At 46.3% G+C, this 18,635-nt stretch overlaps 1 protein-coding gene across 1 annotated transcript in view; it reads right to left on the reverse strand.

Moving 5' to 3' along the window:
- Nucleotides 1–1,136: 1,136 nt before the first annotated feature.
- Nucleotides 1,137–18,635, reverse strand: part of LOC144754172 (E3 ubiquitin-protein ligase TRIM39-like) — a 92,955-nt gene continuing 75,456 nt past the window's right edge. The window contains exon 6 of the mRNA XM_078641753.1: nt 1,137–2,140. Within this exon, the coding sequence (XP_078497879.1) occupies nt 1,629–2,140 (512 nt within the window). The 3' untranslated portion in view covers nt 1,137–1,628. The remainder of the gene's footprint in view (nt 2,141–18,635) is intronic.

Raw genomic sequence — 18,635 nt, forward strand, 5'->3', positions numbered from 1 at the left:
GCTTTTAATACAGGATGGCCAGTAAATACACAATAACATCTGGAAAAAATGTTGCACACAAGTTAATTCTACCTAATATGTTTGCAGGACCTGGAAATGTTTGTGGAGTCATGAAAGCCCTGCAGGAGGCTATTGTGTTGTATTTGTGCTGCTGGAATATAATCTTATTGCAAATTGTTCACAGAATCTGCATATCTTTGAACAATACACTAACATTTCATAAATTACAATAGTGGCTTGTGCAGCAGGGCAGATGTTTCACAAGAATACAAGTTATACATGGTGGTCCGGAAATGTGATGGAATCTTTGCAGTTTAGGAACTGCAATGTGTAAAAAATAGTTCTGGACTGTGATACATCTCAACTGGCCTCGTCATGCTCACCTTGTCCAAAAGGAGAGACAAATAGATACCCATTTAGTAGGTAATTTGTCAGAAAGGAAACTAGAACACCTGGATTCATTGCAGCTTCGCGACGTAACCACATTTGTGATCATAGACAAATACTTGGCTTCAGCGATGGTCCATTTCTTCTCTATCACCTTCAAAACCGTGAGTTTAGAATACCAGCGCTACAAAACACAATTGCGTTTGAATTAATGGATCTAAAAGAATCTGGGCAGGGCCGGCTTTAGAGTGAGAGGCGCCAGGTGTGACAATATATTTTCGCGCCCCTCCGCCCATGACCGCCATTTCCAAATATTCCCTCACTCCCACCTTCCAACAGTGGCACTCATCTCTACACAGCTCCTCTCTCATACGCATGTCTTTTGTTTTATAGCGCTACTCATGCCAACTCTAGGGTGTCAGAGCACTTTACACCAAACACACATTAACAGAGGCAATGAATCTTACAGGTGTAAATCAGTCTATAGGAAATGTTACACAAACCAATGAGGATCACCGTTCTGTGTTCTGCATGTACACGTTCTTTGCAGCCGGCATATTAACCCTCTGCGCTACTTAAGGATGAGTTGAAACTTTGACAAGACAAAACTTCGATCTCTCTCCAGCAGAAACATTAACCACCTCTGTTATCTTGACATTTTTATTGTTGCCTGAAACCTGCTGGACACACAAGGAAGCAGCAGGTGCTTTTAAAACCCAAAGTTATTTCTGCACACATCGCTGCTCCAAGGTTAGCGTAGGTGCGGCTGCACCGGTCGCACTGTCCTAAAGCCTCCCTGAATCTGGGTTACATACAGGGTTCACGTGACAACTGTCTTGCGTCTGAGGTCATTAATAATATCCCTGTTGTTGGGCGGGGCAGGAATGGTTTCTAGGGTCATGTTTAAAAACAATCACTTTCAATAAGTACTTCTCAGCGCAGCGCTATAATGTGCAGATTAATGTCAAAGCTCCACGTGTTAAAGAAATACACATTTCTGAATTTTACAGAGACTTTATCATATGTTACATGATGTCTGGTGCATGATTCACACGGCAAACATTTCCTGCCCTTGTTTTAAAAAATGTAGAAGGAAAAGAGATATGAAGCAGTCAGTTTCACATGAGGCATCTGGTTGTCATGGCAACATGCGGGAGGGTCGTTGTGAAGAAGATTCTTTGGAATGTTGGCGTTTGAAGATTCTTTGAACTGTAGATGACAGTTGAGGAGGGGAGGGGGGCTCACACCAGCCTCAGCTCCGCTCCTCTCCAGAGACCAAAGTACGGGAAGAGCCTCTGTGTGAAGGGGGCCTGCGGGAAGGAGTAGAGAAGCTCCATGGAGTCAGCATTGTACAGGGACAGCCGCCCCCCCTCGTAGTCCAGATACACCCCCAGCTTCAGGGGCTTTTCACAAGGGGACACAGGGGTCTCAGGGGAGGTGAGAGTCCAGTACTCACCCTCACACCCCCACACAGCCCAGACTCCCCCCTCAGGTGACCATGTGATGTCTCCCTTCCTGTTCACAGACTCTGCTGCGACCCCCACATGCCACCCGTCCCCCTCCTGCAGCGGCTGCACCTCCCAGTAATGTCTGCCGGAGGTGAACCCCTCGCTCCCCAGCACACAGGAGTAGATGGTGAATCTCTTGGGGGTGTCCGGCAGGGTCTGTGCTGTGTCCGTCCATCTCACACGTCTCCCCCCCTCAGACAGAAGGAGCCAAGGAGAAGCCGTGTCAGGATCCAGAGTCACCATCACTGCAGAGAAGAGATTCACAATTAGAGATTTGGGGCCAGATGTAGGTAAAACTTATTTACCGATTCTTAATTACCGAATTTTACCGATTCGGTAATTAAGAATCGGTAAATAAGAAGTGGGGGTATGTAGGAACATCCAGATGTTCCATTTACCGAATCGTTAAGAATCGGTATTTACCGATTCGGTAAATACCGACCGGTAATGCTCCATTCATTCCTATGGGCTTTGAAGCCCATAGGAATGAATGGGGCATTACTGGTCGGTATTTACCGATCGGTAAATACCGATTTTTGGCAAGGGTGCAGGGGGTGTCACTTTGACACCCTCTAGCACCCCCAAAAAAGGTTCGGGGGCCATATGGCAGGCATACCTGCCCTAAGGGCAGGTCTGCCTGTCATATGGCACAGGTGTGCATGCACACATGTGCATGCACACCTGAATCGGTATTTCACCATCAAATTGAATTTGATGGTAAAATACCGATTTCTTAGGCCTTGTGGGACTCAGAAGAGTCCCACCTACATATCAATTTTACCGATTCTGTAAAAATACCGGTCGGTAAATTTACCGACCGGTATATTTACAGATTCGGTAAAATTACCGATTTGCCCAGTTTACCTGCCCCTACATCTCGGTAGCCAAATACCGGTCGGTAACGGCCGAATTCGGCCGTTACCGACCGGTATTTGGCTACCTACATCTGGCCCTTAATGTCACAAAGAAAGGCTGTAATTACTGCTTCTGTTTTACATATGATTAATTTACACCACATCTGGAAGGTTCACACGGCGCTAAAGAGCGCAGCAGTAGACCGCTCACTACACTAAAGTGCGAGGCACTAGACTGCTCACTACACTAAAGCACGCAGAGCACTAGACTGCTCACTACACTAAAGCGAGCGGCACTAGACCGCTGACCACACTAAAGTGTGCAGCACTAGACTGCTCACTACACTAAAGCGCGTAGCACTAGACTGCTCACTACACTAAAGCGCGCAGCGCTAGACTGCTAACTACACTATAGTGCGCAGCATTAGACTGCTCACTACACTAAAGCACGCAGCACTAGACTGCTCATTACCCTAAGGCGAGCAGCACTAGACTGCTCACTACACTAAAGCGCGCAGCACTAGACTGCTCACTACACTAAAACACGCAGGCTAGACTGCTCACTGCACTAAAGCGAGCAACCCTACACTGCTCACTACACTAAAGCATGCAGCACTAGACTGCTCACTACACTAAAGCATGCAGCACTAGACTGCTCACTACACTAAAGCGTGGAGCACTAGACTGCTCACTACACTAAAGCGCGGAGCCCTAGACTGCTCACTACACTAAAGCGCACATTCATCTAGAGCACACACTACACTGAACATCACACTGCACTACATAGACAAGGCATTCTACTACACACCACCCTGCACCTCGCAGCACATACTACACCACAATACCACACAGTAACAGATACAAGATGAGTACTGTACTAGTCAGTACTCAATCAATCAATCAAAAAGTCTTTATTTAGATGATTATTCATAAAAGACGACAATAGTAATACAAAATTCCAGCATATTAAAAAATATATCAATATAGTCAAGGGTATATAATCATTAATTGCAAAACTCCAATCTAGATAAAAACATCCAAGGGTATTGTTACAGACAGCTTTCCGTCCCACAAGTTAAAAATATAAATTAAGTACAAGATAAAATACATTCAAGCTTCCATTATACACATTAAACTAAAATTAAAGATAATTTTTTTTTCTTCTAAAAGGTACTATAAATAAAATATGTATACAGAGGGAAGTTAAAATAGTCATCATGGACATGTTTTAATTGTACGAATTCTCCATGACCAATGTAAAAACTTGGCCACTGCGATGACCACAGACTGAGTAGTATCAGTTTTAAGAATTCTTAGTGCCTCACAGCCATTTTGAAAGCTAAGCTGTAGGCAAATAGGTTTCCGCCATATCCGTCTTGGAGCTTTGTACTCGGGGCAAACAAATAAGATGTGCGCAATGGTCTCCTTTAGAGTGGGGCAGAAAGGACAGGTGGGAACCAATCCTTCTCTCCATTTAGAGGCAAAGAGGTTCGTTGGTAAGGTTCCTCCCCTAAATTGATGATATCTCTTTCTAGCCTCCGGGACGTGATATAGCCCTAGTAACCCTCGTACACAGATGAGTGCTTAAGTTTCAAAAAATCCGCTGTCAATGACGGACCAATGGTAGAGCCAAATCTCTTCAGTGAGACTAGGCGCCAATAAAGATCTCTTAAGGCCTTCCTGGGGGGAAAGATGTTTGCTGTTTGGTCCTCCCATAGGTTAGCCAAACCCATGGCAGAGTAAATAGACTTTACTTCACGCAGCCATTGAATTTTATGGGCCTTGTCGGCGTTTTTAACATCTAAGAACGCCCTTGCGTCCTGGGAGAGTTCGGCAGTGACCCACAATCTCCTCCAGTACGCCACTGGTCTATAATGGGCCTTATCCTTCAGGCGCTGGATGCCTAGATCATAGAAGAGGGGAGTCAACGGGGTCGATACTGGAAGGCCCGTGACCCCACGTAAGAACTTATTTTGGGACTTGGTCAGGTGGGCTAAATTACTGAAGCCCCACAATTCCGCCCCATATAGTACTGCTGTGGCTATCTTAGCGTCATACATTTTCAAAACTAGCATTAATGGCATGGTATGGGATAAGAATAGTTCTTTAGTTAAAGCTCCTGTTAACTGAGCATGCTTAGTAACCAGATGTGTAACGTGTGGTTTCCAATCTAATTTGGATGCAAGGGTAATGCCCAGATAAGAAAACACCTGAGTTTGCTCTAGTCTAACTCCATTCGATGCCACATTGCCTCTAACATATTTGGACTTGTGTAGGACCATAAACTTGGTCTTGCTAACGTTTACTATAAGTCCATGATCCTTGCAGAAGACCTCAAACACATCAATGGCTCGTTGGAGACCCTGCTGCGTTTTAAAAATTAAAAGAGTGTCATCTGCAAACATCAACAGGGGGATCAGCTTACCATCCAACTTGGGAGCATCTGTTGGTTGGTGCGTAAAGTAGCTGATCACCCTATTGATGTACAAAGAAAAAAGGGTAGGGGCTAGTATGCACCCTTGGCGTACTCCCCTCTCTATGGGAAATTTGTCGGTGACATCACCCTGTTGGTTCCATCTGATTTGCGCTAAGTTGTCCTCATGTAATTTTTTAAGAAGGGACAGAATGCTAGGTGGCATGCCGTGATCTGTAAAATCTGCCCACATTTTTTCTCGGGGCACCAGGTCAAACGCCGATTTGAGGTCGACGAACGCCGCAAATAACATGCCTCCCCCAAGGACTACCACCCGCCAGTAAATTAAAAGAAATCTAAAAACTTGGTCTATAGTACTTGTGTGACTGCGGAATCCTGCTTGGGGAGGTGACAGAACTGCTTCCTCCTCAATCCAAGCTAGGATTCTCTGCAGAACAAGCCTTGCAACAACCTTCTGTATGCAATCTAACAGGCTAATGGGCCTGTAATTACCTGGATCAGAGCGTTCCCCCTTTTTATGGATCGGTATGATCACTGCGCCTTTCCAGGTAAGTGGTATGGGCGAGCCGTTGGCAATACCATTTGCTAGGGTTAGGATATATGATTCCCAAAGTTCTTTATCGTGCATGAAAAGGTCGGCAGGAATGCCATCCAGACTTGGTGCTCTGCCTTTAGGAATGGAGTTCAGTACCTTTCTCACCTCCATTCGCTCAAAATGTAAGGGAACTATGCCCATATTGGGAGACCTCAAACCCTCAGTAGTATCCTTGGTCAATTCTTGTGATGCAAACTGAGCGGCATAATGGGAGACCCAAAGATCAGGCGAAACATAATTACTTGGTTCACTCCTCTGAATCCCCCTACCCCACTTGACCATATCCCAAAAGGCACACATTGAGCGTTTCCTACTTGCAGAATACAGATCCCTCCAATACTCGTCATCCCAAGCACGTTTGGCATCATATTGTGTTTTTTAATAAACTACTTAAAAAAAGCCCTAAGTTTATTAAAAAAAATTGTGTGAGTCGGAATTAAATCTGCAACAGTGCCTTCCTGATTTATACACTTTTGAAGATCATTTGTCGCCTGGATAGTTAGTTCCCTCATTGCTGTTAACTTGGCTTCACTTGTTGAACAATTCGCCCATTAAATATGCCTGGTGTCATTTATTAGGACAATGTCTACCCTTTCAGGGGTATTTTCCTCCCTTACCGGTTTCCCTAAAATAAATGTGAGGCAGAGGGGAACATGATCACTTTCAGCCCTTTCTAGTACCACCATGTCCTTAAGATTGGTCCAATTCTCTTTATTGGTGAATATATAATCAATACGGCTGTTACGTAGGCCATTATTAAAAGTGTAAGCCCCGTGTTTATCAGAAGCTGATCTGCCATTGATTGCCCTCAGCCCTGGTCCAACACACAGGACCTTAAGCTGTAGAGCAGCCTCTGTCCATTTTTTGATTGGGGGAAGTGTCAACAGAGGGATGTTCCATATACTATCTTCTTCGGAAGTGAGGTCCACATCATTACTATCCAGCGGTTCAAAGGAACAATTAAAATCTCCTGCAACTATAATATTAGCATTGGTGGAATAAAAATCAAGAAGAGTTTCTAATTCTTCAACAGTTTTGGACGGTTTCCTACCCTGCATTCCCCTTGAGTAAACATTAAAAACAAAAAGATCGCTGCAATCAGGGCAAAAAATTCGAATTAACAGAATATCATTACTTTTGGAGTCTAATTGAATCACATTATATTTACTGTCTTGTCTGACCCACGCTAAGAGTCCTCCTTTTGATCTTCCATGTGAGCTTGGAGTTGCAAGGACACTAAAACTGAGGAATCCAGGTCTATACAGCGGAGCATTCAACCAGGTTTCCTGCAGTAGCACTAAATCCCTCCCATCAAGAAATGTCAGCCAATCTATAGATGATGCCTTACTCTTGAAACCTGCCACATTCCATGAAACCAGTGTCGTTGGGGTATGGTTAATGGCTCTCTTAGAGAGTTCGGGAGGGCCCCCTGCCACACGGTCCTAGTTTACTCCTACTCCCAGTGAGCCTACTTCTCTAGGGGGAATATTCATATCTCCAGGTAGAATGGATGCAACACTATCTAACAATGCAGAAGGAATAATAGAACCCTGTGGGCCAAGATCAAGGGGCGAACACACTCTGGGGTCATCGACAGGACCGGCCGGTTCCTGGTCCAAAAAAGAACTCCCACAACAGAGTCAGTCGTTAGCATCTAATGAACTAAGAGCCTCATATCTGTTACTTAGTGCCACATAACTAATAGAGGGACCCATCTGAGTACAAAGGTCTCCCGTTCTGGTGGGGCTAGTGTTATGTGGTGGATAAAAGAATCCAAGTGGGAGTACATTAACATAGTCATGATGAATCCTAGCTGATCCTGCCTGCCATAGAATGTTATCAACCAAAACTGGACAGCCAAAGTTCACAACGACACAGTCACCCTTCATGATCTTCTTTGTCTTGCCCACCCATGGAACCCCTTTCACCATTTTGAAATTATTAAACAAATGTTGTTCACCTAGCACTGTTTTGTTTGCTAAGAAATGGAGGGCTTTGTTTTTTAGTGTAGTCCAGTGTTCCTCTGTATTGTCCTTACTTTTAGGGACATTTGCCAAAATGATAGAATATGGGCATGCCTCCGGAGGAAGAGGCAGCGAGAATGACTCCCTTTGTTGGGCCTGGACAAGAGGACTTAATCTCCCCACTGGACCCCGGGGACCAGAATTTGCACCTTGTTTGGCTGCTATAGCTATAGATGGAATAGTAGGTGCCGCAACTTGGGGTGCTGGGGTCAGCATAGAGTCCACCAAATCAGTGACTGTGGATGTAAGTGTATTTAAAGAATGAGCTACGGGAAGATTAGTCCAGAGCGTTGAAACTTTCTGTTGTAAAATGTGTCTTTCAATGACATTAACTCTACCATTAATTAGCTCAAGTTTGTCCATCACTGGAGTTAAAAGTGCCCCCAACCGTTCCTCCATTAGCCTCAGAAAGTCAGACAACTTAGCCCCCATTCTGTTAGCTACATCTTGTTCACCATTTGCATTTCCTCCTTTAGCCTTACCCACATTTGCCTGACGAATATCATTTGCTTCCTGTCTACCTAACCCACATGCAGAATTCATATTCCTAGGCTGTTTTGCTTGCTGCCGGCTACCTTTAGGGGCATTACTAGCCTTCCTTTTCCCCGCTAGAGCTTTACTACCATTAGCCATCATAGTCCTTAGCTGCCTAGTGCGTGTCATAGGGGGTGAGGGAGGTAAACTTAATACAGGGGAAGAGCCAGTGGAAATAGAGAAGCTAACATCCAAAACACACCCATTCAAATCCTGAGGAGGATCCATAGTGTCAGGAAGAACAATAATGCTGACGGACTTTTCTATAATTGGTATAGGGGGATCGACTTGTAATGGTGGCTCCAGGGAAAAACTCCTTTCGATAAGTTTGATTTCCTTAGCCACGGCCGATTCTGCCCGTTTGAGAAATGCGTCCAATGTCCTCCCCCCACCCCTGAGCCCAGAGCACACTCTAAGGTTAGATTTAGCCATATTAATGCAGTAATCGTAAGTGAGGTTACAACAAACACCAAACAGATTAGAAACCAACAGTCAGGAATAGTGACTAAATCAGTAAAGTCTCACACCTCAGTATCAGATGTCTCTGGGGCTGGTAGACCTCAGATGAAAAGGGGGGGGGGCCCAGCCCGGCCTCTGTCGGCCCCGGACGGCCACAGACGGTCCCGCCCTTGTCCCGGGCTTCTCCTGGCGCGACCTCGCGGGAGGAGGGACCAGGCGGGGCTTTATGCGCCTCCTGGCACACACCAAAAGTGTTCCTGCCCCGTGGGATCGTGGGGGTTGTAGGCAGGGACAGCGCGACCGGCGGAGCAAAGCCCGGCCGGTCAGCATCCACAGAAGTCCCAGTGATTACAGTCAGGAGCAGGGGGAGCGGAGCCAAGCCCGGCCAACGGAAGAACAAGAGCAACGGGTGATTCCTTCAGCCTCAGCCACCCGCGAAAATTAGACACCAACAGGGGACTCGGCCACAGGCGGGGCTTTATGCACCTCCTGGCGCGCACCAAAAGTGTTCCTGCCCCGTGGGATCGTGGGGGTTGTAGGCAGGGACAGCGTGACCGGCGGAGCAAAGCCCGGCCGGTCAGCGTCCACAGAAGCCCCGGTGATTACAGTCAGGAGCAGGGGGGGGCGGAGCCAAGCCCGGCCAACGGAAGAACAAGAGCAACGGGTGATTCCTTTAGCCTCGGCCACCCGCGAAAATTAGTCACCAACAGTCAGTACTCTATATTACATGGTATAGAGGAAGAGACCTACTAGAAGGAATACAGTACTAGTCATAACCAATGTTCCCTCTAATTTTTTCCTCTGTGTGCGGTAGTGTAAGGTCTTTGTGCGCTGCAACTAAGGCAATGTGCGCCAGTAACCAGACCACGTGTGTGGGTATAGCGCCAAATATCACTCCAAACTTTTGCTTAAAAAAGCGAAAAGACGGTGCATTTCCTCACATACAAATCCATGTGAACGGTGTTAAGGCCTGTTTGAAACAGTCCCACATAGCAATTTGAAAACTTGGCAGCTATGTTGCTGCAGTTCTTTTCTTAATTGAGCTGGGCTGCGGGGTGATTGTGTGCATTTGTTCAAGTTTTCATGTTAATTTCAGTTCATGATGGGCGCTGCGATTAACATGAAAACTTTAACAAATATAGGAAAAATAAAATTATAATAAAGTTGTTCTTATAATTTTATTTTTCGCAGTTTCAGGGGTGGGTTAGGGTAGGGCCGCATCAAGCTTTCAATTAACCCCTTCCACGCTCAGGTAGCCTCCTCGCACGCTCATGACGAGCCCAGCTCGTCATGTAAAGTGCGGTTTTGAAAATCTCAGCGTGCGAGCGGAATTCCGCCCGCACGCATGCGGTTAACACATTTTAATGCTAGTGTCCGCATCACCAAATTAAAATGCATTAGTCACGTATTCCAGTGCCCACCCCCCCCCCCCCCCCCACCCCCCCCTGACAATATTGTAATTGAGGCATACTGCTAAGAAGGCAGTACCAGCACACTAAAATTGTCTAACATATATGAGCATGCAACTGCGCCTTCAAATTTGAAATGCTATGCGTCAGAGATAGAATATTCATGAACAGCACTGAGCAGGCAGGCCGGCCAGAAATTAACAGATCAATTAGCCGTGCCCCAATCAGCTTTCCTGCGAGTCTACTCTGGGGGTACCAGCAAACACGTGGGTGATCCATGGAGCGGGTCTTGCCTGCTGTTTTCCCACAATCACACCACCCTTTTGGTGACCAGAAGCACACACATGCTTCGAAGATTGGACACACCGGCGGGTGGCGGCTTGATTTTGCCTTCCCGCACTCTCCAGCAGAGAAGTCACATTACCTGAGCCTCTTGCGCAGGATGTTATAGTTTACAGCCTGCTGGACCCATTCCCTCCTAAGCCCCCGAATCAGCCTGGACAGAGATTGTTGACAAAACAGTCAACTTCTCAGTCCCTGACGTGCCCTTTGAACATGTGTACCCTCATGAACCGAAGGCACAGTATTGATCTTGTCACTTGATCCCAAGACTTGATTGTCGTCACAAGTGTTTAAGTGCGACCGGCAGAGGTAGGAGGCGTTTTTAAAAAACAGCTTATAATACATATTTTCAGACATTCTGTTTGTATGATCTGGGTTTAAAGCAATAATCGCTTATATACTTTAAAACACTTTCCTTTGGAAATAATATGCTTTGCCACACTTTTCCAATCATCGTTGTTTAACTAGACTCACCGTCAATAAACCTTGCTTTACCTCTCAAAAAAACAAATGTTTTTTGGGAAAGTGGACTTTGGGAGATTTAGGTCATTACCCAACCCTTACCTCAGCTACCACCTTCTCCACAAGGATGGGCGCCCTGCAGTCTTACTGCTTTGTCACACGGTTGCGGCTGTTGACAGCACATCAGTTCAGGGGTCAAGAATTAGGTTTACAGGGAAAGGGAATGGGATTGGTAATTCTAAGTGTTCGTGATTCAGGACCCCAAGAGTAAAAAGTAGAGCTTTCATTAAAATACTCTGCATGCTGCACAGAGAAGGGAATTAAACATCTTTTAGCAATAGAATGAAAATGAAGCTCTGCCGGGGTTTTCTCCCCTTACTGGCAAACAAACTATGTTCATCCTATTCCTTTTCTTTTTTGTAGTGACTCTGTCCATTCATGTTGATTCACCTCATGCACTCTAGCTCAGCCATTCTAGTAGCAAGACGAGTATTAACCCTTGAAGTAGTCTGCTTGCTGCCTGTAAGCACCACACATGCAGTGGTCGAAGTGGGAGGGACTGGCAGGGCACGGCTGCCTCTACTTCATTAATTTGAAAGGTTCCGTTCCCCGTTTTTTTTTTTATTTTAAACATGCGTCACAGGATGGCAGAAATAGCCAAGGCACACAGATCCGGCTCGGCATTCATGACAGTTCGGGGCGGGGCGGGGCGGGTAGAGAAGGAAAAGGACTCTGTCTCTTCCTTCTTGCCCAGAGAAGACCAGGACAGTGTCCACTTCTGCTGTGCCACTGGGAAAAGCACTCACTGATTTCTGAATAAATTAATGTAGAAGCGTTAAGGTAACCATGTTATTCCTACTTACATTTCACATGCTTTACTTAAACTTGCATTACCTATGAGTCTTTGCTTTGTCCATGATTTTGTTACTTTTTTTCTTAGGCAGCATATTACTCTTGTCTAATGCGTAATTTATTTGTCTCACATCCAGAAGTTTATAGCGGGGCACAATTGGGTTGTAGCTGAAGGCAACGCACATTTCTCGCAATGGGGCAGTATGGTGTTCAGTAGAGGAGATGATGTGGCACTATGGTCAGAGCTGACGAATTTGGAACTGGGGAACCAGGTTCAGCCTTCATGACCGGTGAACAACCTTTACAACGCAACTTTTACCACACAGTGCCTTTACGACGCAACTTTTACAATGCAAACCATTACAACGCATTGCGCTGGGGGGCCCTCTAGGATAGGGAATAGGTTTAATGTACTATCCAACACCTTCCCTACTATCCACGGGGACTGGAGTTGGAATAGTAAATTAAACTATTCACTATCCAGCGCCCAAAAGCACTATGCGTTGTAATGGTATGCGTTGTAAAACTTGCAATGTAAAGGTAGGCGTTGTAAAAGTATGCGTTGTAACGTCATACATCCTTCATGACCAGTCCACTAGACCACTCTCCTGAGGGAGCACATTGCCTTGCTAGAACTTAGAAACCCTGGTGTCTTATCACCAGCATGTGGACCCTAACAGTGGCAAATGTGGGTTAACCTTAAAGGCCTGTCATCCACAATCCAGACTGAAGTTCACCGCCAGTCTTGCAGGCAGGCCTATGAAGCAGCACACACTAGCGCGACAGTCACCGAGGTCACAGGACTCTTGAGCAAGGTGGCTCTTGGGCTGTGTGATCGCACCGGGAGCTGACTTCGGGTGGGGTGACATGCTCGCAAATATATTATGTTTCTAAAAGCACTTGCTGCCTCCTTCCTGGCCTCCAGCAATTTTAGGCAACAATAAAAATTACATGATAACTCCGGTGATTAATGTCCTAGGAAGAGATGGAGTTTTGTCAAGTGGAAGTTTTGACTCATGGAAAGGTAGCGCAGAGGGCTAATTTGCCTACTGCACAGAACATGTACCAACCAGATCACAAAGTGCACATAATGTAAATTAAAAAAACACAAGCGGTTTCAGCTGAAGCAGCGCATTTCCAGCCTGCAGTAAGAGAAACTCAATTAAGTATATAGTGCTTACAGACAAAATAACAGGTTCCATGTAACAACCAAAGTAAAGGGGCCAGTACCCATGGGAGGTTCCAATGAAGACAAAGCTGTACTAAGGAGGGACAAACAAGCCTATTAATGAATCTGAAGGCAGCATTTAGGAAAGACAATGACACAAGCCAATGAAAAATATGGGCGGAGAGTGGGACGCTGCTTCTCTGTCATACTCTACTACAGTTTTACAGGATTACTAGCGCGTGTTGGACCCCTGAAGTGTGAGCCGGGGGCTGTCAGTTTTAACTGTGTGCATTTAAATATTTTGCTTTAAAACCTTCGTTATCATTTATTTTTTAAACCTACCAGACCAGGGATTTCCTCTGCACTCGTCCCCGCTCCCAGCGCAGCAGAGTCAGTGCTGACGCTGTGCGAGGCAGGGCTTTAGGAGGCCATATTGGGGGAAATCTGGGTTGGCGCTCGAGTTGTTGGTCGCCTCCCGCCCGCCCAGGTATAAAAGTTGAACGAATGCGCGAGCGCGCTGATTACTAGCGCGTGTTGGACCCCTGAGGCGTGAGCCGGGGGCGGTCAGTTTTAACTGTGTGCATTTAAATATTTTGCTTTAAAACCTTCGTTATCATTTATTTTTTAAACCTACCAGACCAGGGATTTCTTCTGCACTCGTCCCCGCTCCCAGCGCAGCAGAGTGAGTGCTGACGCTGTGCGAGGCAGGGCTTTAAGAGGCCATATTGGGGGAAATCTGGGTTGGCGCTCGAGTTGTTGGTCGCCTCCCGCCCGCCCAGGTATAAAAGTTGAACGAATGCGCGAGCGCGCTGATTACTAGCGCGTGTTGGACCCCTGAGGCGTGAGCCGGGGGCTGTCAGTTTTAACTGTGTGCATTTAAATATTTTGCTTTAAAACCTTTGTTATCATTTATTTTTTAAACCTACCAGACCAGGGATTTCCTCTGCACTCGTCCCCGCTCTCAGCGCAGCAGAGTCAGTGCTGACGCTGTGCGAGGCAGGGCTTTAGGAGGCCATATTGGGGGAAATCTGGGTTGGCGCTCGAGTTGTTTGTCGCCTCCCGCCCGCCCAGGTATAAAAGTTGAACGAATGCGCGAGCGCGCTGATTACTAGCGCGTGTTGGACCCCTGAGGCATGAGCCGGGAGCTGTCAGTTTTAACTGTGTGCATTTAAATATTTTGCTTTAAAACCTTCGTTATCATTTATTTTTTAAACCTACCAGACCAGGGATTTCCTCTGCACTCGTCCCCGCTCCCAGCGCAGCAGAGTCAGTGCTGACGCTGTGCGAGGCAGGGCTTTAGGAGGCCATATTGGGGGAAATCTGGGTTGGCGCTCGAGTTGTTGGTCGCCTCCCACCCGCCTCTAACCCGTATAAAGGGATGTTGTCATCCCGTCCGCGCAGCGGGCGGGCGCAGCGGGCGCGACGGCGGTGTGCCGAAGGCGCGCGAAAGGCAAGCCCATCTGCGCCCGTCCGCGACCAGGGGCCACGACCCCTGCCCATTCTCACGGCCCTCATACAAGATATACCTCTAATGAGCTGCTCAGCTTGAGACCCTCGCCAAAAGGAAAATGTCACCATCTGTATCACCCTTTAAATCTGCCCTCTTATTGTCAACACTGCCATCTCTACCCAAAAGGTATTATGACTACTGAACACCGGCACTCTTTTAAGATGTTTCTTCAAAATTGTAGATCCCTGCCCAAGCATCAAACAGAAGTATCCCTATTGCTCGAAGAACATAATCCGGACGCAGTCTTTTTCACGGAGACATGGTTAACCTCGTCTTCCGCGCCTGACCTCGTTCAAGCATTACCACAGGGCTATCAAATAGCCAGGACAGACCGTATGTCGGGGAAGGGAGAAGGTTTGGCTATAGTAGTTAAAGACAGTTATACATGCCGATGCATCTCCACCTCTGTTCTGGACTGTGAAAGTACATCGTTTAGTCTGGAACTGTCACCAAACTTACATTTTTCCGGAGTATTGGTCTACCGCCCGCCGGGCTCGGTTAGACAGTTTTTAGACTGTGTGCCCTCAGCAGTTGCAGATTTTGCCACTACTACAGCTAACTTCACGCTGTTGGGCGATTTAAATATACATTTTGAAGACATCAACGATCACGCTGCCCAAGAACTAATCGCCGGCCTATGCGCGCTACAGCTGACCCAACTCGTCCCCTCACCCACACATGTGAAAGGACATTTGTTGGACCCTGTGTTTAGCAACTGCCCGGATCTAGTGATAGAGCCCCCTATCGTACTCCCGTGGACAGACCATCGACTGGTCCCGTTAACTTGGTACATCCATAAATGGCCTGTTCTTTCTAAAGGATTACGGGAAGCTCGAAATTGGCCCAAACTGTCAATAGATGAGTGGGCTCACGAACTTCAAGCCACAATACCTTCTATTACTACAGATCCTACGGCAGCTAATGATACCTTTAATAACTGGATAACCCAGTCATTTAACACCATTCTCCCAGTGAAGACAACACGGGCTAAAAGATCTAGGATTTCAGCCCCTTGGTACACCACAGAGCTTAGGGAGATTAAAAGTAAGTGTAAAAGGCTGGAGAGGAAATGGCGTTTGGACTATACAGACTTAGATAAAGCTGTATATAGAAACTCCATCAGGGAATACAAGCTGGAGATTAAGAAAGCTCAATCTCGGCACTATACGCAAAAGATCACTGATGCTAGGTCCAATTCTAAGGAAATATATAGAATAGTGAAAAGCCTTACTGTCCTTTCCCAGCCCCCCATAAACAGTGACAATCTACAAGTCCGTTGTAATGAGCTGGCAGACTACTTTTTTAATAAAATAGACCTTATATACTCTGCCTTACCAATCGCCCAACCAGATATTCCAGTAACCATTTCTGGACATGCCAAACATGGCGTGACAGATAATATGTCACCAGTGCTGGATAACTTTCCATTGCTGCACTCGGACCTATTAGCCACCTTAATGACCCAAGTAAAATCGGGCTCTCCCAGCGACCCCGCCCCTCCGAGTTTCTTAAGGACCGTCGGTCAAACCATCCTCCCGGTTATATTGAAGGTAAGTAATGCCTCCATCTCCACCAACACAGTTCCATCTAGGTGGAAAGAGGCCAGGGTAAAGGCACTTGCTAAGAAGCCTAATCTGAACATCAACAACCTCAGCAATTATCGTCCAATCTCCATGCTTCCTTGGGCCAGCAAGCTACTGGAAAAATATATCAACAGTCTCCTGACCAATTTTCTGGAGAAGAACAGCCTCCTCGACCTCTCGCAGACCGGCTTCCGCCCCAAGCATGGGACGGAGTCGGCCTTGTTGGCGGTCCTGGAGGAAACAAGGGGCATCTTGGATCGGGGAGGATCGGTGGCAGTCATCCTCCTCGATCTAAGTGCCGCTTTTGACACTGTAAACCATACCATCTTATTGCAGCGCCTCCAGGACATTGGGATTCAAGGAGGAGCGTTGGAATGGATCCGTTCATTCTTAACCAATAGAAATTTCCAGGTCTTCGAGGGAACCACCACCTCTACCAGCAGGCCCTTGGATTGTGGAGTTCCGCAGGGTTCCTCACTCAGCCCAACGCTGTTTAATGTCTACATGAGGCCGCTGGCTGGGATCGTCCGCCCATATGGTATTAAGATCGTGACCTATGCGGACGATACCCAGCTGGTGGTCTCATTGGCGCGGGCTGAGGACCCTGTGGGTACAGTGGATCTGGTGGGCTGCTTGAGTGAGGTCAGCAGCTGGATGACCCTGTCTTGTCTCAAACTTAACGGGGACAAGACAGAGGTCATGCTGTTGGGCCACTCAGCTCCATCTGCGATCGACCAGATTTGGCCAGCTTGCTTGGGCACTCCCCCAGTCTCTAAGGATGCCATCAAGAGCTTGGACAAGTCCTTGACGTTTGACCATCAGGCTGTTGTACTATCTGCCACCTGTTTTGGCCTCATCAGAATGTTGAGGAAGATTCTTCCTTTGCTACCTTTTGAGGCAAGACAAATTGTGGTTCAAGGACTGATTCTTTCCAGGTTGGATTTCGGAAACGCGCTTTATCTTGGGGCCCCAGATTTCACACTAAAGAAGCTGCAGGTGATTCAAAACTGTGCTGCTAGGACCCTGCTTCAAATTCCCCGTAGGACTTCTGTGAAACCTGGACTAGCAAGACTGCACTGGCTCCCGGTGAAGGACAGGATTAGTTTCAAATCTCTTTGTGTCGCCCACCAGTCTTTCTGGGAAACTGGCCCTGTGATCAGTCGCCCCTTAATTACCCCCTACCTTCCTTGCAGACAGCTACAATCTACCAATGCTTTACGTGCTGTTGTGCCTAAGGTAAAAAGGTCCAGATCAGGAGGTCGCTCTATTTCCCTGAATGCCGCTAGGCTTTGGAACAGTTTACCTTTTTATTTAAGATCCAATTCGGACCTTACCTCTTTTAGGAAACAGTTAAAAACTTTTTTGTTTAATAAATAGTTGTTTCTGTTCTGCTCACTAATTTAGCTGACAACACTCTGTTAGCACTCAGCGCTTGGACGCCCCCGGGCAGCTATTTGCGCTTTACAAAATTCATTTTCATTTCATTTCAGTAGTCTCGCATGCGCGCTGCCTCTAGGCTCGACCTAAGAAGGTATAATAGGCCTTAAAGTGCACATTAAGGGCTAAGTCTATGGTTGCATGGTCATATAATCAGAATGTAATGCCCTCTATGGGTTGTTTTTATGATTGTACTTGACTGGTTTAAAAGTCAATAACAAGCATTGCACATGCAACCGGTCTCGCAATTGGCCGAGTTAAAGTTATTGGCGCTGTAAATGACAATGTGTTATGGAGTGTATGTATGTATGTAGTGTGTAGTAGGATTATGTGGGTTGGATTGGAATTGATAGTTGTGAAATTGTGTGGCGTGCAATATTGGGGTGTAGAGTGGGCTTGTGTACTGGAATTATGTCGCTATTCATTATGTGGTATTCAGTGTACTGAAATTATGTGGAGAGGGACTGTGTGTCACGGAGTGTGTATATATATATTTTTAGTGTTGTGGAGCGGCATGTAGTGGGGTTTAATTATGTGGTGTGCTGCGGAATTTTGTGGCATGATGTGGAATTTTGTGGCGGGGATTTGCTGTATGTACTGTGTTGTGTGTTGTTGAGTTGAATTATGTGATTTGGTGTTTTTGTCCATGGGTAAATGTATTGTTTTGCCAGTGATTAATACTTTTTTTTGGTTGTAAATTGTAGTTTGGTGAGCAGTTGTTCCATATAAGTTACTGACACTTTGTGTGCCAATAACCAAAGTAAATGAGCATAAAATGCAGGATAGAGTTGGCGCAGGGAGATCTATAGTTTTGTCTTCAATCAATCAAATGCTCTCTACCTCTTAGTATGTTGCCCACACAGGAGGCAATCAGAATGCGTCCATCAGTCATTTCAATCCTACAGCTCATTTGCTGTGTCACCGGATGCCAACAGCATCCATTGATAATGTGTGACAAGGCCCTTCTTATAGTCATTGCCTTCCCACATACTAGTAGTAACCAAATAAATAGCTTTAGGTACAAAGTCCCGAAAATACAAAGGCATGTAGATTTTAATGCCATAACCATTAAAATCT

Source organism: Lissotriton helveticus, chromosome 5_1 (assembly GCF_964261635.1).
Source record: "Lissotriton helveticus chromosome 5_1, aLisHel1.1, whole genome shotgun sequence".
Classification (NCBI taxonomy): domain Eukaryota; kingdom Metazoa; phylum Chordata; class Amphibia; order Caudata; family Salamandridae; genus Lissotriton; species Lissotriton helveticus.